The sequence below is a fragment of the Selaginella moellendorffii genome, unplaced genomic scaffold (assembly GCF_000143415.4).
Source record: "Selaginella moellendorffii unplaced genomic scaffold, v1.0 SELMOscaffold_154, whole genome shotgun sequence".
NCBI classification, from domain to species: Eukaryota; Viridiplantae; Streptophyta; class Lycopodiopsida; order Selaginellales; family Selaginellaceae; genus Selaginella; species Selaginella moellendorffii.
Genome location: NW_003314415.1, coordinates 149434 through 167701, shown reverse-complemented (window position 1 = coordinate 167701; position 18268 = coordinate 149434). Strand labels below are relative to the sequence as shown.

The window sequence follows — 18268 nt, the reverse complement described above, 5'->3', positions numbered from 1 at the left end:
GAAGTGTAGTAATGGAGACGCTGGCCAGGAAGCCCGCCAAGACGAGCATTCGCGAGCAGCTAGAGTCGCTCGAGGCGTCCAAGGCGCGGATATACGGCAACGTCAAGAGGCAAAGGTATGAGGATTCCAGCGGCACAGCTCTTCAGAAAATCGACGAGCCTCTTCTCAAACGGCCGTGTGTGAGAATCGAGGAAGACAATGCTGCTTCTGTGGCTGCCGAGGAAGAATCCGGGGAGAATTTGGACAGCGACGCTGGGCTTTTGGTACAATCCGAGAAAGAAGGTCCATACGAGCCTCTTGTATTGTCGGACGAAGAATCACCAGAGAGAGTAGAGGTTTGTTCAAACGTTTTTTCGTCTTGTTTCTTTCCTTCTTGCAATTTCTCTAGCCATTCTTTGTCAAGAAATTTTTGGTCATGGATATTTTTCCTGCTGTAGGTTCCAGCACCGATTAATAGCAGGCTACTGGAGCATCAACGTGAAGGTGTCCGGTTTCTCTATAATCTCTACAAGCAAAAAATCGGTGGAATTCTTGGTGATGATATGTAAGTACCATCTAAGCCGCGTCAAAAAGTTTATTCTTGATTTCTTTTGTGTGTGTGTGTGTGTGTGTGTGTGTGTAGGGGGCTTGGAAAGACCATACAGTCGATAGCTTTCATCGCAGCTATACTTCACAACGATGGTGAGCTCTTTCGGCTTCCATTCCGATCGAAGGCAAACTTAAGTGAAGCAAAGAAGAAGGTCGTGCTGGTGCTTTGTCCAACTTCAGTGATAGAGAATTGGCAGCGGGAGTTTGAAGCTTGGGGAAGCTTCCCTCTCGGCGTTTACCATGGTGCTCAAAGGGAGGCTATCGTGGACAAGGTCCGGAGAGACGAGCTCGACGTAGTCATTACCAGCCATGATACTTTTAGAATACACGGAAGCTCGCTGCAGGAGATTGATTGGGATTGTGTGATTGTGGACGAGGCACACCGCCTGAAAAACGAAAAGTCTCAGCTCTACAAGGCATGCTGCAGGCTACGCACGAAGTGCCGCTTCGGGTTGACAGGGACAATCTTACAGAATAAGTTGATCGATTTGTTCAACGTTTTCGAGTGGGCTGCTCCGGGATGCCTTGGGACAAGAGAGCATTTTCGAGGATACTACGATGAGCCAATCAAGCAGGGACAGAAAATCAGTGCCTCACAGGTTTTAGTAGAGCTTGCGGAGAAACGAAGACAACATCTATTGGCTGTTCTACGAAGGTACTCTTTGAGACGAACAAAAGACGAGACGATAGGACACCTGCTGAAAGGGAAGGAGGACATTGTCATCTTCTGCGCAATGAGTCCTATACAGAGGCGCGTCTACAAACGTCTCCTGGAAAGTCCCGACTTTCAGTGCCTGGTCAGGAAAAACGAACCTTGTGGCTGCGGTAGTGAGGAGCCGAGCTCGAAGTGTTGCCTGAGAACTGCTCCAAAGGGACCGATTTGGTCGTATCTTCACAAGGGCAATCCAGATGGATGCGAGTCATGCCCCTGCTGCTTGGTTCTTCCATGCTTGAACAAACTCCAGCAGGTTTGAACATGTTTTTACTCATTTATCTCCTAACGTGAGTTGGTTTCTCCAGGTGAGCAATCATCTCGAGCTTCTTAAGCCAAATCTTAGTGACGATATCGAGAAGAGAAGGAAGGACGCAGCGTTTGCATCACTAGTGTTCGGTGACGATGCTCCTTCTCTCGGTGGCATTCAACCAGATGAGAGCTTTCTCGGTCTAAGTGACTCTCAGAATTGCGGCAAGATGCTTGCGCTGAAGAACCTTTTGTCCAAGTGGACTTCACAAGGTGACAAGGTGCTGCTCTTTAGCTACTCTGTGAGGTTGGTGTGACACAGTTTTATGGTGAGTTTGACTTGCGAATTCATGTATTTAAACAGGATGCTTGGAATTCTAGAGAAGTTTCTTATTCGTCGAGGATACTGCTTTTGCCGGCTCGATGGTTCAACACCTATGAATGCAAGACAGGGCATTGTCGACGAGTTCAATACTAGTCCTAGCAAACAGGTGGTGGAACGATTTGTTTTTTTCTTTCTATACAAACTGTTACTTTTCCAGGTGTTCCTCATCTCTACTCGTGCTGGTGGTCTTGGACTCAATCTGGTGAGTGCAAACAGGGTGGTAGTCTTTGATCCAAACTGGAATCCAGCACAAGATCTCCAAGCGCAAGATCGCTCTTTCCGCTTTGGTCAGAAACGCCATGTCACTGTGTTCCGGTTACTGGCTGCAGGGTCTTTGGAGGAGTTAATTTATACCAGGCAAATATACAAGCAGCAGCTTTTCAACCTTGCAGTCACGGGAAATCGCGAGAAGCGATACTTCGAAGGAGTTCAGGTAGAACATCTTCTTTTCTTTCTTTTTTCGTTTCAACTTTGTTATTGGCAGGACTCCAAAGGTGACAAAGGAGAGCTTTTTGGACTGAGCAACTTGTTCCGGGATCTTCAAGACAAAGTCTTCACAAGCGACATCATTGAGCAGCACGAAGAGAGATTAATGAAGATACAGGTCGAAAGTTACGACAGCGACAGCGATGAACCGTGTAGGCCTCGTAGAGGGAGGCCAAGAGCTCTTGAGGACGGGGATGAAGAAGAAGATGACGAGCATGGAGTCAGCGGCCTTGCTCGTCTGGTGAAAGAAAATATGCAAGACTCACAGAAGACAGACGAAGAGGAAACAGTGGGACTCCAAGACATGCTGACAAAATCAGGTAATTGTTCGTGATTTTCTGGCGAACCGGATGTTTGTTTCTTACGGAGTTTTGTAGGTGTGGTTTACGCTCACAAGAACGAAGAGGTGGTGAATGCTCGATTACTTCGGGGCCAAAAGATTGAAGAACTCGTCGATGTCATCGATTCAGGCGACGAGGAGCGCGAAACGATCACCAGGAGAACGAGAGTTACTCGGGTGATAGAAGAAAAGACCGTCCGAAAATCAGCATCAACAACAAGAAGGGAACCAAAACAAACACAGGGAGAAGCGGAGGGATCAAACGCTCCAAAGGAAACAAAGCCAAAGCAAAGACACCGGAGCGATCAAACAGCCAAAGAATTGGATCGCTCCAAAGAACCAACAGCGGCGAAGCAAAAGCCAGCGACGAAAAAATCGGAGCTCTTCTCCGAGCTCGCCAAGTTCAAAGGATTGGGCGTCAAAGAATTTAGCCAGTGGATGGTATCGGCGAGCCAAAAAGAAAGAGAAGAACTCCTCGCAAATTTCCGAGAGAGAAAATGAAAGAATCTCCACCATTGAATACTGGCCGTTCGATTAAGTAATACAAATCTCCGCCGTTGGATTTTAAATCTGAATGCACTATCAAATTTAGGGTTCTTGGGAGCGAGCGCCATGGCAGCTGTGGACAGCAGCAGCAATCCGATCCAGGCACCCTCTGCCGCTGCGGGCGTGAAGGGGTAAGCTGATCGCCTGATCGACGCGAAATTTTCACTTGCTGGATCGATTGTCGCTCATTCTTGCAAGTTTTTCCCTCTTTTTCTCAGCCCTGGCGGCAAGGTTACGTTTAAGGTCACTCTTACCTCCGATCCAAAGCTTCCATACAAAGTGTAAGAAAGCTCGTTCTCGGTGAAGCATAGAAATCTCTAATTTTTCCTATCAACAGGCTTAGTGTTCCCGAGGAGGCTCCTTTCACGGCGGTTCTCAAGTACGTTGCGGAGGAGTTTAAAGTTCCTGCGCAGACCAGTGCGATCATCACAAATGGTACGCTTCTCTCTAGAAGAACTCTTAGAAATCTCCTCGAGTTGTCGTTCTCCGCTTTTCTTTCTTTTTTCTTTGGTCTCTTCGAGGGATGTTTTGTATGCTTTCACTGGAAGTTTAGCTAGATATATTTCTCTGATAGATCGATCTCTCGCTCGACAATTATATCGTAAGCTTGCGCTGATTTGCTGTCTTCTTTCATTTGCTGTCTTCAATGGATGGTTTTTAACTTTGAACCGGAAGTCTAGCTAAAAGATTTCTCTGTTTAGATCGATCTCTTGCTTGACAATTATCTTGTAAGCTTACGCTTTTTTGGTGTGTAGATGGAGTCGGCATAAATCCCCAGCAAAGCGCAGGTAAGCGAAAAAGCTATGAAGTTTTTTGTATCGATCGATTGATCGTCTGGAGTATGTCGTGTGTAGGAAACGTATTCTTAAAGCACGGCTCGGAGCTCAGGCTCATTCCAAGAGATCGAGTCGGAAATTCTTAAAAGTCACTACAAGTGAAATAAAGCTCCTTTTGTTGACTGACTAAAAATTAGGGTTTATGGGAATGTTCTTGAGCATCCAAACGAGCGGCTAGGATTGCTTCTACCTCCACCTTTGAAATTTTTTTCCCCTTTTATATTGGAGACGTAGGTATAATCGAGGACGATTCTACACAGGGAGAGCTTCGAGTAGGGCGCGACGCATCTCTCCTCGGCTATGGCGACGAGCATGGCGCTCAACGAGATTGCTGTGAGCAGCGCATTTCCAGTGGCTTCGAAGATGTCCTCCAAGCCTGCCGTAAGTGGGGATCAGCTCTGTCGTGCTTTCAAGGGACCTATTCTGTAGATTTCGCGTTAGATCCGCGTTTGTGAGGCTTGCATTGCGTTTCTCCGATCTGGAGCTAGTTCCGATTGGTGGAGCTAGTTTCGATTTCTTCCATTTTCTCGGTCTGAAAATGTGCTTGCATGAATTGTGTCCAGATGAAAAAATTTGTGGGGTTCCACACGGTTGTGCTCTCGACAAAGAACGCATCGTTTCCATCCGTGAAGGTACCTTTTCTTTTGAGGAAAAAGAAAACTTTTTCGCTTGAGCTTGAAGTTGATCGTTCCTTTTTCTCCTTCGTTTTGATTTAGTGTGCTGCAAAGGTCAACATGGCTGTGGCGGTCGATGTTTCTCGCTTTGAAAATGTGAGCATGGCACCTCCGGATCCCATTCTCGGTGTCAGCGAGGCATTCAAGGCGGATACCGACGCTACCAAGTTGAATCTTGGTGTTGGAGCTTACAGGACTGAGGACCTTCAGCCTTACGTGCTTAAAGTTGTGAACAAGGTTCGTTTCTTTGCCTTAGCTTTACGATTTCACAGCTTGTTTTCTACTGCAGGCCGAGCAGCTTATGCTGGAGAGGGGTGAAAACAAGGAGGTGAGCTTGAATGTTTGAAGGTTTTGGTGTTCATTGGTTTTCGTTTTTGTATCATACAGTATCTTCCAATTGAAGGTCTTGCTGCTTTTAACAAGGCTACTGCCGAGCTTCTGTTGGGGGCTGACAATCCAGTAATCAAGAATGGCCAGGTTGGGTTTCTATAAGTTTTGAGTTTCGAAGTTCTTGACGTTTTCTGGATTGGATTTCTAGATTGCTACTGTTCAAGGTCTGTCTGGAACGGGTTCTCTGCGCTTGGGTGCTGCCTTTATTGCAAGATACTTTCCTGGCGTTAAGGTTCTTATTTCGTCTCCTACATGGGGTGAGCAGCTCATTTCTTAGTGACAACAGTTTGTTTACTTACCACTTTATCTTTGTAGGAAACCACAAGAACATTCTCAGCGATGTAGGTGTTCCATGGTCAGAATATAGATACTTTGATCCTCAAACGGTTGGGCTGGATTTCAAGGGAATGATTGAAGATATCAAGGTAAAGTCTCCACAAGTTTCGGCTTATACGAGGCCTAGTTTTGCAACTCTTGCTTTAGGGTGCTCCCAATGGATCGGTCATATTACTTCACGGCTGTGCGCACAACCCCACTGGCATCGACCCGACTCCCGAGCAGTGGGAAGCAATTGCCGATGAGCTTGAGGAGAAAGGCCACATGCCTTTTTTTGATGTTGCATATCAGGTAATGTTTGGATTGATTTCTCTGAATGTAACAAGTCTGTTTTCCTTTGCAGGGATTCGCTAGTGGTAGTCTCGACGACGATGCGAGCTCCGTGCGGAAGTTTGCCAGTCGTGGTTTTGAGATGTTCGTTGCACAGTCCTACAGCAAGAACCTTGGCCTCTACGCCGAAAGAATTGGTGCAATCAACGTCATTCTTCCAACGGCCGACTTGGCAGCAAGGTATGATAAAACAAAAATATCCACCAGTTTTGTGTGTTAAAACACTCGTGTTTGCTTGCTTTGATCAGAGTGAAGAGCCAACTTAAGCGACTCGCAAGGCCAATGTATTCGAATCCTCCAGTGCATGGCGCACGGATTGTTGCAAACGTTGTCGGCGACTCGGTTTTGTTCGACGAATGGAGGGCAGAGATGCAGATGATGGCGGGCAGGATCAAGGGTGTGAGGCAGAAGCTCTACGAGGCACTCTTGTCAAAGGACAAGAGTGGCAAAGATTGGTCCTTTATTCTCAAGCAAATTGGGATGTTCTCCTTCACAGGCCTCACCAAGTCCCAGGTAAAAAGCTCTCGAAGTTTTCGAAACCTGGTTGGATCTTCACTGTGATCGCTGTGATGTTTTTCAGAGTGACAACATGACTGATAAATGGCACGTTTACATGACAAAGGATGGACGAATTTCCTTGGCTGGATTGAATCTAGCCAAGTGTGACTACCTTGCGGACGCGATCATCGACTCTTACTACAACGTGAAATAGAAGAGCGAAGAGAAACGAGCGAATAAAAGCTAATGCTATGGAGCAAAGTTTTGATAAACATTCTTACCACTAATAAGAGAACTTAAAGAGAATATTAATTTGATGGTTGAATGGTATTCTCCCCGGGCTTAGGTTTTATCATCCCATTGCCATGGCGATGGCAATGGCGCTGTCCTCCTCCCGGGAGCCGCGCGCTCCACTCCGCGATACTTACACAGGAAGACGATTCCAGCGCCGGCATTGGAGGCGCATTTCTGGTGAGTCGCAGGAGAGAAAAATGTAGGCTCGATTCTTACTTCTGCGGCAGCCGCGCAGGCCAGCGACGATTTCATGACACAGATTCTGAGGGAGAATCCCAGCAGAGTGGAGAGGAAGTGCCTGTCTGGAGATAGAATGCTCTCGCTCAAGGAATGGCGATTGCAAAGAGTGCCGCTATGGTCTAAACTTCTCGCGAAAATCGAGCCATTGGTTGAAAAGGCTCGTGAAGTTCGTCCCCAGGAGAAAAAAACTCCCGAGACGACTTCTCAGGCTGCGAAAGGAAGGTCTGTTTTCTTGCCTGACCTTCTTCGAGCATATAAGGGGAATTTATACGTTCCAGAGGAGATTTTCATGGGCCACGTTGCAGAAGCGGAAGAATTCGCTAGGGAATTTGCCGAGTTGCCTGTCATGATTTTCCAAGACTTTGTCAATGTGATGCAATCCGATCAAGTTGCACAGATCAAGTCGAAAGGAACTCAGTTCATTGTGGAACTGAAAGAACTCTCGGGAGAAAGAAGTGCACAAGCTCAAAAATGGTACGTGAACGTCATCTCTTCTTCTCTCATTTTTTCATTTTCTTTCTTCTAAGTCGTCGTCTTCCCAATGCTCTTATTCCAGGTCCATGCAGCTGACTGAAGCTCAAGCGAAATACGTCCTTTCTCAGTATAGAGGCTATCATCACGAAATCCAGCCGCGGTTCGCAGTAAGTCGTGTTCAATTGAAATTCTAAACGTGATTAAATCTTCTCGTCGTTCTCCTTTACAGCCAACCGTGATCCAGCCTCCTCCAACGCCAAATCCTGTGTCATCGGCAATATCAAACCGCTTGATGCTGGAACTTTCGACTGTAGTAAGTCTCATCTCGGTAGCTGCATTTGCGGTCGGCAAATTTGCGGCTGGTGCTGCTTCAGCTCTCGCAAGTGTTGCAGCTTTCGTTATTTTTCGAGTTCTCCTTCCCACTATCACTCCTATCATGGGCCCCTTCTTATCTTTGACAATGGGAGTTGTGCGCATCATTCTTGGGACTGGGGAAGCAGGGATGAGAACGGGATTACTCGGCTTGTTTACAGGATTCACAGGCTTTGTTACCAGTGGCGACTTACTTTCTGCGCTTCGAATTATAATCTCGATGATCTTTGTTATCGTGATGATGGCAGCCTTCGCAAAGTTTACCATAACCAGGAGGTCGAGAGATCACCAAAAGTGGGTAAGTTGCCCATTCAAAAGTTTATCGGGTCATTTTTATTTTAATTTCGTAAATGCAGGATATATGGCAAGCTATTGAATTTGGACAATCTAAGCCCCAGGCTCGCGTAAAGGTGAGTTTCTGTAGGTAAAAGATTTTGTACCTCTTACGATTTCCTTTCCATATATTTTTGTTTCAGGGATCTACTGGAGTAATGTTCAAGGACGTAGCAGGAATCGATGAAGTTGTAAAGGAGTTGCAAGAGGTACACTCGTTTCATTGGCACCGTATTCTTTTTTTGACCGGGCATGTTTCACGTTTCAGTTGGTCGTGTACCTTAAAGATCCGGAACGATTTGCCAGGATGGGTACAAAACCACCCCATGGGGTGCTTCTTGAAGGGCCTCCTGGTTGTGGAAAGGTATAAACAAACACTCGATTTGAGTTCGCTAATTTCTTACGTTGCTGCAGACTTTACTTGCAAAGGCGGTAGCAGGCGAGGCAGGAGTACCGTTTTACCAGATGGCAGGCTCTGAGTTTGTAGAGGTGCTTGTTGGTGTGGGAGCTGCTCGCATGCGTGATCTGTTCTTGCGTGCCAAGGTTTGCTTATTTCCGAGGCTTAGCTCTGTGTGAATGTGGATCTTTAATTTTTTTTCTCCCTCTATCTCTCTCTCTCTCTCGCTTCCAGGTAAATCGTCCAGCAGTCGTGTTTATTGACGAGATTGATGCGCTGGGAGGCGCGTAAGTGTACCAGCCTTTTGTCGTTTTACTTTCGTGGAAAAACTGAGTATTCTTTCGCGTGCAGACGATCGGAATTCCACGGTAAACGTGCAATGGATGACAAAACTGCTACGTTCCATGCGGGAACTCAAGAGCGTGAAACTACGCTTAACCAGCTTTTAATAGAGTTGGATGGGTTTGATACCGGCAAAGGTGTTATATTTCTGGGTGCAACCAACCGTGCTGATATGCTTGACCCAGCTCTCCTCAGGCCTGGCCGTTTCGATCGAAGAGTATGTTCACTCTCTTTTTTGTGTTTTCAAGCAATGATTTTGTGTTGTAGATTCTTATCAGCCCTCCAAAGGCCAGCGCTCGCTACGAGATTTTGAAGGTCCACTCTGAAAAGGTGAAACTAGATTCCTCGGTTGATCTGTGGCCTTACGCGAAGAGTCTCAACGGTCAGTCAGCTGACTTTACTTTTTATGGCAATTCATTTCCCTTAACGTGTTCTTGCAGGATGGAGCGGCGCTGAGCTCGCTCAGCTTATGCAAGAGTCTGCTTTGGTCGCCATAAGAAAGGGCCATAAATCTATTACACGGCACGATGTTGACACTGCTGTAGACAGACTTACAATCGGCCCCGAAGTATATGGTGTTGGACGACGACAGTCGGTCCACCGCCGTCTGGCTTCGATCGAAATAGGGATGGCAATGGTGGCTCATCTTCTTCGGTCTACAGAGAACGCTGAAGTGGAGCCATGTGACAGGATTTCGATTGTTCCTCGTGGAAAGGCAAGTATACAAAAGCTTTTTCTGGTACTTATTGTGTCCACATTGTGATTATTGTGTAGACATACTCAAGAACCATCTATCATACTCTAGACGATGACGCCTACCTTTTTGCTCGACGTCCTACGCTGATTCATCGGCTTAAGGTATCTTTCCTTGCGGGCTTGATTGTAGATGTTAACACCGTTGGTAAGCGCAGGTGATGCTCGGAGCACGAATCGGGGAGGAGCTTATATATGGACACGATACATCAACATTGTCTGCAGCGTATCTAGCTGACGCGAGCTGGCTAGCACGAAAAATATTTTCTATGTAAGCGACGAGCAGTGCTTTAGCTTTAACTCATCGTCTTATGCAGATGGAACGTAGACGGACGTATTTCAATGCATGGTGAAAGATCGCCATGGGAACGATCCTCACAATTCGGGCCTCCAACTTGGTTTGAAGGTGGACTATACAACGATTACGATCTCGTCGGTCAGTCCATAGATCCTCGAATGGATGAGGATGTAGCGGTGCGCACAAAAGCTCTAATGGAGAAAGCCTATGACGAGACTTTGTCGCTGCTAAAACCGTACAAGGCGGCACTGACGAAGGCATTACACGTACGCTACTTTCCTCAAAATTTGGTTCTTTCTTTTGGCTCATGTGCCCCTGCAGGTGATTATGGAGAAAGAAGAAATGTTTGGAGAAGAGCTGGATGTTATTCTTAAGCGCTACCCGTCCGGATATCAAGTGGAGCTCGTGGATAGTGAAGAACAGCCAGGCTATCTTGTGTCCGATTCCAGTGACACTAAGTTGGTTCTCGAGCTCGCAGGTGGATCATCCAAAGAGTCTGCGTGGTCGAAGAACAATGATACAATGGCATGAGGTGAGTTACCTTCTTCCTGTACTATTTTACTAACACCACTTTCCTTTTCTCCATTAGGCTAGTCCGGTGATGTCACCAAAAGAGAGCAGCGAGCGTCAATTGTGGTGGCTACAAGAAGATGCTGTACGACGACGGCTGGGCCTAGCTGCGATTCAGACTGAGCACTGGCTTGGGTTCATGCGTGTAGTGTAAGCGATGGAGAAGATAATCTAGCAAGGACAAGGTGGGTTTTTCCTTCTCAAGATGGGTGGATTTTACAACAGGGATTCTAGCAATGCCGACGATGCAGAAGTAGAGAACTTGCTGAATCAGTTCCAAGAAGAGAGTGTGCTCAAGCTGAGCACCGTGGGTACTAGTCACAGGACCGCTAAAGGATTCGAAGCCCCTCCTAGCAGTGGTGAAAGGCAGGACGATGGTGGTGGGCTGGAGGGTAATCTTCTCGTTCGATTCGCGAACCTCAAGTCTCGTCCACCACCACCAGCGGCAGCAGCAGCAGTGAAGAAAAATCATCAAGGCAAAGACACAGGTGTCGACATCCATGCCAAGAAATCTTCTCGTTCACAGCAAGAGCTTGATCTTACTCTAGATCAGGAGGAGGAAGATCATGAAGGAGAAGAGGAGGAGGAGGAAGAAGACGTCTTAGCCGTTGAGCTCGAGAACAGGCTCAAGGCACTCAAGTCTCCATCAAGTGGTTCTCAAGAATCACACTCTTTTCATGGAGCGAATCCTCCGGAGCAGCGTCAGCAGGTCAAGGTTTCGTCGTCTCCTTCAGCTCTTTCGTCATCCTCCTCATCTTCTTCCAGCAAGAACCGATCTTTCTCCCCGATGAAGATGCTGAAGCAGCTTAGCATGACTAAGAAGAAAGATCCAACGAGAAGCCAGTCGCGATCCGACGAAGGAAGCTTCTCTTCGGTGGAGAACGATGGTGTTAACAGGTTGCTAGCGTCCGCGGCCGACGAAGTCTCGCTGGAGAAGAAGAAGAAAAAACAGAAGAAGAAGAGCCAGTGTCTAGGTGGAAGTGCCAGAAGCTTTGAAACAGAAGGTGGTGACGAAGGCGAAGACGAGGAGGAGATCGATGCGGATGGCCTTCTCCGGGACTTAAACGTGAAGAACCTTAAGAAGGAGCTCTCGGTGGCATCGGTCGAGGAGGAGAGACTGACTCGCGAGGCTCAGCAAGTCATCGAGTGGGCCAAGGACGCAGCTCGGCTCGAGAAACTGGCAAATCCCGCGGGAGGAGGCAGTGATGAGGATTCGGACCTGGAGGAACTCCTGAGGATGGAGCACGAAAACGAAGAAGAAGAACACGATGGAGGAGGAAAGCTCCACTCGCCAAAGGACAGCTCCAAAAAGAAGAAGAAAAAGGCCAAGAAGTGGAGCTTGTTTTGAGCCAGAGCATCGCTGCGAGATCTCAGGTACATGGCAGAGTTTGTCTATCTTGTATCTTACTTTGGTTTCTCTCGAGAAAGTACTTAATGCTATCGCTCTGGCAATAAGAACAAAGTTATAACTTATCGGGAATTCATCACGTAAATTTGGAAACTTGGAAACTCTGGCCTCGATCAATCGAAAGAACACGACAATGTTCCTTCGGTGAGATACACAGGCTTGACATGTGTAAGTCCATCGTTTGCTTAGTATAAGCAGTGATCGAAGCCTTTTATTTCTGATCTTTTTCTCTTTTTTTCTCTTTTTGTTCATCTGGCCATTTTCTAACATGATGTTGATCGATCTTTTTATTGGGCTGCAGTTGCTCAAGAACAGTGAGGTTGTTTAGCTTCTCTTTTCACCAAAAACTTAATCGTGACTTGGTTTCCAGGCTTGCGGAGGATTTTCCCAAACATGCCACAACATTTTCACGATTTATGATAATCTCTGGGCCATCTGCGACCCGAGCCCTTTGGCGAGCTCTTTCTCGCTGGATCTTCACATCTCCAACAACAATGGGACGCTAGAAACTCCAGGCTCGGGATTCTACCAGACTTGCTATGGCTTGGAAGTCATAGACATGGCCACCGAGAGCGAGAGCCAGAGCTCCAAGGGCATCGCAGCGTCTTGCAAGGATTTCCATGGCGGCTACCAGTGGACGAGCCTCAACCTGGACGAGCGCGTAGAGAACAAGGGTGGCAACTTAAACTGGTGTGGCTGACAAAAAAACTCTATAACCAAAACTTTCCTTCAAAGTTTTAAAGTTTGCTGCTCTCTTTTCTTTTATACCAAGAGAAATGGCTATGGCGATGGCGGTGGCAGTGTTTCATCCAGGTAAGGATCTAGCTGAGCTTTCATCCCAATGCTGAGCTATGGCTAGATAGATTGAGGTGTTCTTCTTCACACAAGCAGCAAGAGTTCGTCTCCAGTGCTCCAGGTATTTGATCTCCAAGGAAGAACTTAGACTTTACTGTAAGAACTTCCAGAGCTTGTGCTCAAGAAGGGCGGCCACAATTACTGGCAGTGGCAAGAGCACAAGATTCACTACGTTCGTCAGGGCCATAAAGGAGTGCCAATTCTACTCGTCCATGGCTTTGGAGCATCTGTTTATCACTGGAGGTTTGCTCTTTCTTTTCTTGTGTGTGAGAGTGTGTTTTTTCTCCAACTTTTTGCTTGCTGCAAGATACAACATCCCCGAGCTTGCCAAAACTCACGAAGTTTTTGCGTTGGACCTCCTGGGATTTGGATGGAGTGACAAGGCCTTGATCGAGTATGATCCACAGCTATGGAGCCGCCAGATCGCGGACTTCGTCAAGCAAGTTGTCAAGAGACCCGCTGTGATTGTTGGAAACAGGTAAGTTTGGTTCATAGTTTTTCTCTTCTACTCTCTAGTTTCTTGGTGCTTACAGCATTGGTGGGCTTACTTCTCTCCAGACCGCAGTGCTCTATCCCGACCTCGTCGCAGCACTGGCTTTGGTAAACCCGGCTGGTCGTTTCCAGAGTAGAAAAGCTCGGGTGATTGTCGAGAAACCAACGAAGAACACGGCTGGATGGCCGGCGTTTTTGAAAGCTAGAGACTGGGCAAGGCGTGAAGCGCTACTGTTTGTTTTCAAGCAGCTGAATCAACGCTCGCGAATCCAGGCAGCACTAAACAACGTAAGCCCAAGAACCAAGAATCCATTCTTTCATTCTTTAAGTCTGGTTTGTATTTTTTTGTCAGGTGTATAGAGACAAGAGCCATGTGGACGAGTTTCTTATCGATTCTATACTCGAGCCTGCCGCGGATCCAAACGCAGCAGAGGTGTTTTACAGGTTCGTAGAAGGGAAAGAAATGAAAAACTATGAAAAAAGTGGCTTTTTTTTTTTCATGGAACAGGATGATCTCTCGCTTCTTGTTCCAGCCATCTGATTTATCCCTGGAGAAACTTCTGCGAGATTTGGATTGTCCGCTGCTAGTGCTGTGGGGAGAGTCGGATCCACTGGCCCCGTCTTCGAAAGCTGACAAGATCCAAGCTCTTTACAACGACGCAACGCTCGTGAAGCTCCAAGCCGGACACTGTCCTCACGACGAGATACCAACGCAAGTGAACGAGAGACTCGCTTTGTGGATTGCCTCGCTTGAGAATCTGTCGTAGCAAAGCTCTCTCTCGGGATGTGGTGACGAAGAGCCTGTGGTTTTCAAAGCGAGAGCTACCATAAAGCTTTGGCTGTGCTTGCAACTCTTTTTGAGTTTGGGTCTTCCGCTCGCATCCATCTCCCAGTTCCAGGATCTCTTACGAACCTTCGGCTCTCTCGGTTTGGAAATGCGTGTTCCCAGTCCGGATGGTTGTAAATATAAGCGTCCATCCTGAAAGGTGGTAAAGATGCATGTAAAGGAAAGGGGCTCTTGCACTACCTTCTGATGGAGGTGACGAAGCTCGGGCTCTCTGCGTGTGGAGACGTTGATCGAGTCTGGAGTAGCTCGGCATCAGACAGAGCTAGCGACTGCGCTGCGAGCATTTTCCATCCTCGGCTCCTGGAAAGGTAGAAAGAAACCATGAAGAAAAGATGGAAACCGAGGTGAAAGAAGACTTGATACCACTGGAATGGTTTGATCGAGAAAGTGTCCGACTCGGTGTCATACGGGGACCGGAGCCTGGATGCCGGCCCCGCCAGCATCGAGAGTGCTCGAATGATTTCGTCCGGACCACTGGCGTCAGCTGAAAAACTCGCTGGAACACAGCGTCCAGACTTTGTTTCGATCTGCGAAACCAGGAGAACTGATAAAACAGAGAGACAGGCAGACAGAGAGAGAGAGAGAGAGAGAGAGAGAAGAAGCTGTGGAACCTTTGCTCACCGCGAAGCCTCTCACAGCAGGACAAGGATAACCCCCATCGCTTGTGACAGTGTTATGCCGGAGAATGCAAAGCGTCCGGATTTCCAGCTTGTAAGGCAGAGCTTGCAACTCCTCAACAAGTTCTAGGCACAGAGGCCAAGAGTGTCCCATCTCATCTTCTCGGAGCTCCATGTCGATGGAGTCATCGTAAGCACCAGCCATATGGACCTGTGTAGAAGGCAAGCAGTAGAAATCAACTCACAAACCAGGGGAAAAAGAAAGAAAAAAAACCTCGAGGATGGTGTCCTTGTCCGGAAAAAGCGAAGAAAGCATTTGGGCGAGGCCTTCTTTCACGCAGCCTGCAAAGTCCAAATGCCCGATGCTTGTTCTGCAAAGCCATCAGAAGCGTAACACACCAACTTGGAGCATCCTTACAGTCCGGATTTGGGATCTCGGATTCCCACTCCCACACAAGTTGTTGCATCATCTGTGCCAACAAACTGACACAGACAGACACAGAGAGAGAGAGAGAGAGAGAGAGAGAGAGAGAGAGAGAGAGAGAGAGAGAGAGAGGGTGAGTTGCAACCAAGCTTCTTTCCAAATCGATCTTACATCCACAAACTCTGGAGTAGCGGTCGCGAATTCCTTTTGCAAAACACACACGAAACGCGGAGTGCCGGACTGTTTGATCTCTATCGCCGGCGATGCCTTGAAAGCATCAGCGGCGGCTACCAAAGTGGGATGACCCAAGAGCCAAGCCAACTACAACTTAGTAGTCAAGAAACACGCAATCGCTTCGCAAATCTGAGCAAAGTGGTACCTTGGTCGCCGCGTCTTGAGCATCCAAAGTCTCGAGCGCCGCTCCGACAAGAACCATAGCTGCTAGGGTAACCACATTTCATCTCGGAACAAAAACATTAAAAGGTTGAACTTATTATCATATTATATTTCCATTGAATCAGCTGACCGTGATGGGAACTTCAATTGCAGTGACAGACACACCAGTGTACGTCCCACTTTGTGGGAAGTTGAAAGTCTCAAACGAAAACGTTGGAGGATCACCCGTTGTCTCTACCACGGTGACAACCATGGTACCCTGGTATGGAACGTTGATAGACCCCGTATGGGTCTGAGCCTGGAGGCTTATGCTTTGTCCAGCCACGAGAGTCCAGTTCACTGACCAGGTGAGCGTTTGCACGGCCTGGATCGATGCCTGCGACGTGTATGTCTCGCTTTCCTGCCACTCGTACTTTGTCCCGGCGCCCGCGCCCCCAACTTCGCCAATCTCCGGGATCGTCGCAGTGACCGTAACATCCATGGAGGACGTGACTCCCTCGGACTGGGACCAAGAGCTCGAGATGGTCTTTTGGATGCTAGACTGCTCAGAGCTTGAAAAGGAGCCGTCTCCAGCAACGTTGGTGGAATAGCTGTCTAGACTTTGAAGCGAAACAGACCCCATTGAAAGATCGCCATACGTGACATCCTGTAGCTGGCACGAAACAAGAGGCCTGAGGAACGCAAAGCCCCATGCATTTAGGTCGTCACCGGCACGGATGTCGGCTCCCACCAGGATCCCAGAGTAGACATTGATCACCGTCGCGCTTCCACCTTGGTATCCATGCTGGAAAGTATTGCCGAGGCTTGTGGTAAACATGGTAGCACCGGCTCGATCACCTGGTCGTCCAAAAGCACGAGCCAAGGTATAATGCATACCAAGAAGAAGTGATGGAGCAAGCTTACCAACGTGATCCCATTCGCCAAGCCAGAGGGACATGGACGTGATGAGCTCCCCGGGCTGGAAAGTGTAGGTGTACGAGCTTCCAGCGGGGCTGCCGTAGAGGTGGCCTTGATTGTCCGTCTCACCCGTCTGCCACAACTTGACTTGGTTTTGTTACCATCGTCCCACACTTGGATCTGGCGGATGACCTTCCCGCTAGTCCAGGCTTCAAGCTGATAGTCGGTGCCACCCGAGGTGTTTCCCACAACTTGGACGGTGCCAATGACGGGGCTGGAGAGTGTCATGGTGGCAGGAGCTAGAGATTGAGCAAAAGGATGAATGCCAGGGAGTTTCAGGAGAGATGCTTTGGTGATGATGGTCTAGAATGGACCTGGATTTATATTGTCCTCGACTTAGTGTTTGAATCAACCATTGCTCGATTGTTGATCATACTCCATGTGCCCGTGATTTTCAATCTCTGAATGAAAGAGTTGTGGCAAACGGGTGAGATGGACAATCAAGGCCAGCAAGATGCAACAAGATGCCAACAAGATGCAGCAGTATGGAGCTGCTGCTTGGCATGGCTCCCTTGCTGTCCTGCACAGCAGTACTCTGGCTGTTGATACAGAGGCACCTTTCCCATCCTGGCTTGCTGCTGTGCGTGTTCCAGGACCCCGACCTTGTAGCAGTCTTGCTCATGGAAGCCGAATGCTAAGGCCTATACCAGCAGTATGTTGATCATACTGCTGCATCTTGCTGGCATCTTGTTGCATCTTGCTGGCAAGTTGTGGAATCACTGGATTGTTGATCATACTGCTGCTGAAAAGCAACAGCATAAAAAACTCTTTCATTCAGAGATCGTGCACATGGAGTATGATCAACAATCCAGCGATGGTTGATTCAAACACTAAGTCGAGGACAATATAAATCTAGGTCCATTCTAGACCATCATCACCAAAGCATCTCTCCTAGAACTCCCTGGCATTCATCCTTTTGCTCAATCTCTAGCTCCTGCCACCATGACACTCTCCAGCCCCGTCATTGGCACCGTCCAAGTTGTGGGAAACACCTCGGGTGGCACCAACTATCAGCTTGAAGCCTGGACTAGCAGGAAGGTCATCCGCCAGATCCAAGTATGGGACGATGGTAACAAAACCAAAGCTGTCAAGTTGTGGCAGACGGGTGAGACGGACAATCAAGGCCACCTCTATGGCAGCCCCGCTGGAAGCTCGTACACCTACACTTTCCAGCCCGGGGAGCTCATCACGTCCATGTCCCTCTGGCTTGGCGAATGGGATCACGTTGGTAAGCTTGCTCTATCACCTCTTCTTGGTATGCATTATACCTTGGCTCGTGCTTTTGGACGACCAGGTGATCGCGCCGGTGCTATCATGTTTACCACAAGCCTCGGCAATACTTTCCAGCATGGATACCAAGGTGGAAGCGCCACGGTGATCAATGTCTACTCCGGGATCCTGGTGGGAGCCGACATCCGTGCCGGTGACGACCTAAACGCATGGGGCTTTGCGTTTCTCCTGCCGCTGATCTCTTGCCAGCTCCAAGACGTACGCTACTACAACATCTCTGCATTGGGAAGCATCGTTCCAGAGACACTGGACACCTTGAAATGCAGCAACAACAGTGAAGTTCCTGTTCAGTAGAAGCTTGATGGAAGTAAAGATATGACCATCTCCTACTCGTGGTCTCAGGCCGAAGGCCTCACCACTTCCCAGACCGTCACTGTGAATGCCAGCATCCTCGACATTTTCAAGACCGAGAGCTCTTATCAGTGGCAAGAGAGCGAGCAGTCCACCAACACGGTTGAGTATTCCGGCACCAAAAACCTCGAGTGATCCGAGGAAAATACGCTGGCACCGGGGGCGTCAGTTAACATCCAGGCAGTAAC

At 48.1% G+C, this 18268-nt stretch overlaps 7 protein-coding genes across 7 annotated transcripts; 5 read left to right on the top strand and 2 right to left on the bottom strand.

The window, feature by feature from the left end:
• The first annotated feature begins 11 nt into the window (after nt 1–11).
• On the top strand, nt 12–3282 carry LOC9640958 (switch 2). The gene is made up of 8 exons (XM_024667086.1): nt 12–335; nt 438–544; nt 623–1556; nt 1609–1856; nt 1914–2040; nt 2092–2367; nt 2419–2740; nt 2798–3282. The coding sequence occupies exons 1-8, from the start codon at nt 12–14 to the stop codon at nt 3259–3261; spliced, it is 2802 nt and encodes a 933-aa protein (XP_024522854.1). The 3' UTR covers nt 3262–3282.
• A 28-nt stretch (nt 3283–3310) lies between these two features.
• LOC9640957 (ubiquitin-fold modifier 1) lies at nt 3311–4275 on the top strand. Its single transcript, XM_002993352.2, has 5 exons — nt 3311–3437; nt 3525–3587; nt 3644–3741; nt 4062–4094; nt 4161–4275. Exons 1-5 carry the CDS (start codon nt 3373–3375, stop codon nt 4226–4228), a joined length of 327 nt encoding a protein of 108 aa, XP_002993398.1. The 5' UTR covers nt 3311–3372; the 3' UTR covers nt 4229–4275.
• A 92-nt stretch (nt 4276–4367) lies between these two features.
• Nucleotides 4368–6695, top strand: LOC9640956 (aspartate aminotransferase, chloroplastic). The gene is made up of 11 exons (XM_002993351.2): nt 4368–4523; nt 4706–4774; nt 4859–5053; nt 5106–5144; nt 5204–5293; nt 5355–5463; nt 5522–5631; nt 5690–5833; nt 5886–6052; nt 6121–6385; nt 6453–6695. Exons 1-11 carry the CDS (start codon nt 4443–4445, stop codon nt 6582–6584), a joined length of 1401 nt encoding a protein of 466 aa, XP_002993397.2. The 5' UTR covers nt 4368–4442; the 3' UTR covers nt 6585–6695.
• Nucleotides 6696–6717: 22 nt separating this feature from the next.
• On the top strand, nt 6718–10644 carry LOC9640955 (probable inactive ATP-dependent zinc metalloprotease FTSHI 1, chloroplastic). The gene is made up of 17 exons (XM_024667043.1): nt 6718–6841; nt 6892–7378; nt 7461–7545; nt 7608–8048; nt 8107–8160; nt 8227–8292; nt 8352–8447; nt 8498–8626; nt 8715–8767; nt 8832–9039; nt 9090–9204; nt 9263–9537; nt 9597–9680; nt 9734–9846; nt 9893–10139; nt 10195–10405; nt 10463–10644. The coding sequence occupies exons 1-16, from the start codon at nt 6736–6738 to the stop codon at nt 10402–10404; spliced, it is 2769 nt and encodes a 922-aa protein (XP_024522811.1). The 5' UTR covers nt 6718–6735; the 3' UTR covers nt 10405; nt 10463–10644.
• Nucleotides 10645–12632: 1988 nt separating this feature from the next.
• Nucleotides 12633–14149, top strand: LOC9640926 (uncharacterized hydrolase YugF). The gene is made up of 7 exons (XM_024667045.1): nt 12633–12664; nt 12711–12767; nt 12817–12949; nt 13014–13184; nt 13240–13486; nt 13551–13642; nt 13707–14149. Exons 1-7 carry the CDS (start codon nt 12634–12636, stop codon nt 13963–13965), a joined length of 990 nt encoding a protein of 329 aa, XP_024522813.1. The 5' UTR covers nt 12633; the 3' UTR covers nt 13966–14149.
• LOC9640954 (protein N-terminal asparagine amidohydrolase) lies at nt 13916–15541 on the bottom strand. Its single transcript, XM_024667044.1, has 8 exons — nt 15466–15541; nt 15258–15407; nt 15081–15145; nt 14937–15033; nt 14667–14873; nt 14409–14572; nt 14226–14345; nt 13916–14177 (listed from the first exon to the last, which is right to left on the bottom strand). The coding sequence occupies exons 1-8, from the start codon at nt 15520–15522 to the stop codon at nt 14021–14023; spliced, it is 1017 nt and encodes a 338-aa protein (XP_024522812.1). The 5' UTR covers nt 15523–15541; the 3' UTR covers nt 13916–14020.
• Nucleotides 15542–15588: 47 nt separating this feature from the next.
• On the bottom strand, nt 15589–17045 carry LOC112343494 (aerolysin-like protein). The gene is made up of 2 exons (XM_024667046.1): nt 16386–17045; nt 15589–16319 (listed from the first exon to the last, which is right to left on the bottom strand). The coding sequence occupies exons 1-2, from the start codon at nt 16417–16419 to the stop codon at nt 15604–15606; spliced, it is 750 nt and encodes a 249-aa protein (XP_024522814.1). The 5' UTR covers nt 16420–17045; the 3' UTR covers nt 15589–15603.
• Between the last annotated feature and the right edge of the window lie 1223 nt (nt 17046–18268).

Bases quoted from the DNA above. Each gene is read 5' to 3' on its own strand.
- LOC9640955 (XM_024667043.1), top strand. From the start codon at position 6,736: ATGGCGATGGCAATGGCGCTGTCCTCCTCCCGGGAGCCGCGCGCTCCA. The intron at 6,842-6,891 runs GTGAGTCGCAGG...CTTCTGCGGCAG, and splicing joins GCATTGGAGGCGCATTTCTG to CCGCGCAGGCCAGCGACGAT. The intron at 10,140-10,194 runs GTACGCTACTTT...GTGCCCCTGCAG, and splicing joins CACTGACGAAGGCATTACAC to GTGATTATGGAGAAAGAAGA.
- LOC9640957 (XM_002993352.2), top strand. From the start codon at position 3,373: ATGGCAGCTGTGGACAGCAGCAGCAATCCGATCCAGGCACCCTCTGCC. The intron at 3,588-3,643 runs GTAAGAAAGCTC...TCCTATCAACAG, and splicing joins CCAAAGCTTCCATACAAAGT to GCTTAGTGTTCCCGAGGAGG. The intron at 4,095-4,160 runs GTAAGCGAAAAA...TGTCGTGTGTAG, and splicing joins AAATCCCCAGCAAAGCGCAG to GAAACGTATTCTTAAAGCAC.
- LOC112343494 (XM_024667046.1), bottom strand. From the start codon at position 16,419: ATGTCCCTCTGGCTTGGCGAATGGGATCACGTTG. The intron at 16,320-16,385 runs GTAAGCTTGCTC...TTGGACGACCAG, and splicing joins TGGCGAATGGGATCACGTTG to GTGATCGAGCCGGTGCTACC.
- LOC9640926 (XM_024667045.1), top strand. From the start codon at position 12,634: ATGGCGATGGCGGTGGCAGTGTTTCATCCAG. The intron at 13,185-13,239 runs GTAAGTTTGGTT...TGGTGCTTACAG, and splicing joins GCTGTGATTGTTGGAAACAG to CATTGGTGGGCTTACTTCTC. The intron at 13,487-13,550 runs GTAAGCCCAAGA...TTTTTTTGTCAG, and splicing joins TCCAGGCAGCACTAAACAAC to GTGTATAGAGACAAGAGCCA.
- LOC9640956 (XM_002993351.2), top strand. From the start codon at position 4,443: ATGGCGACGAGCATGGCGCTCAACGAGATTGCTGTGAGCAGCGCATTT. The intron at 5,054-5,105 runs GTTCGTTTCTTT...TTTCTACTGCAG, and splicing joins TGCTTAAAGTTGTGAACAAG to GCCGAGCAGCTTATGCTGGA. The intron at 5,464-5,521 runs GTGAGCAGCTCA...TTATCTTTGTAG, and splicing joins TATTTCGTCTCCTACATGGG to GAAACCACAAGAACATTCTC.
- LOC9640954 (XM_024667044.1), bottom strand. From the start codon at position 15,522: ATGGTTCTTGTCGGAGCGGCGCTCGAGACTTTGGATGCTCAAGACGCG. The intron at 15,408-15,465 runs GTACCACTTTGC...ACTAAGTTGTAG, and splicing joins CTCAAGACGCGGCGACCAAG to TTGGCTTGGCTCTTGGGTCA. The intron at 14,346-14,408 runs GTATCAAGTCTT...CTACCTTTCCAG, and splicing joins TCGATCAAACCATTCCAGTG to GAGCCGAGGATGGAAAATGC.
- LOC9640958 (XM_024667086.1), top strand. From the start codon at position 12: ATGGAGACGCTGGCCAGGAAGCCCGCCAAGACGAGCATTCGCGAGCAG. The intron at 545-622 runs GTAAGTACCATC...GTGTGTGTGTAG, and splicing joins GGAATTCTTGGTGATGATAT to GGGGCTTGGAAAGACCATAC. The intron at 2,041-2,091 runs GTGGTGGAACGA...TTACTTTTCCAG, and splicing joins ATACTAGTCCTAGCAAACAG to GTGTTCCTCATCTCTACTCG.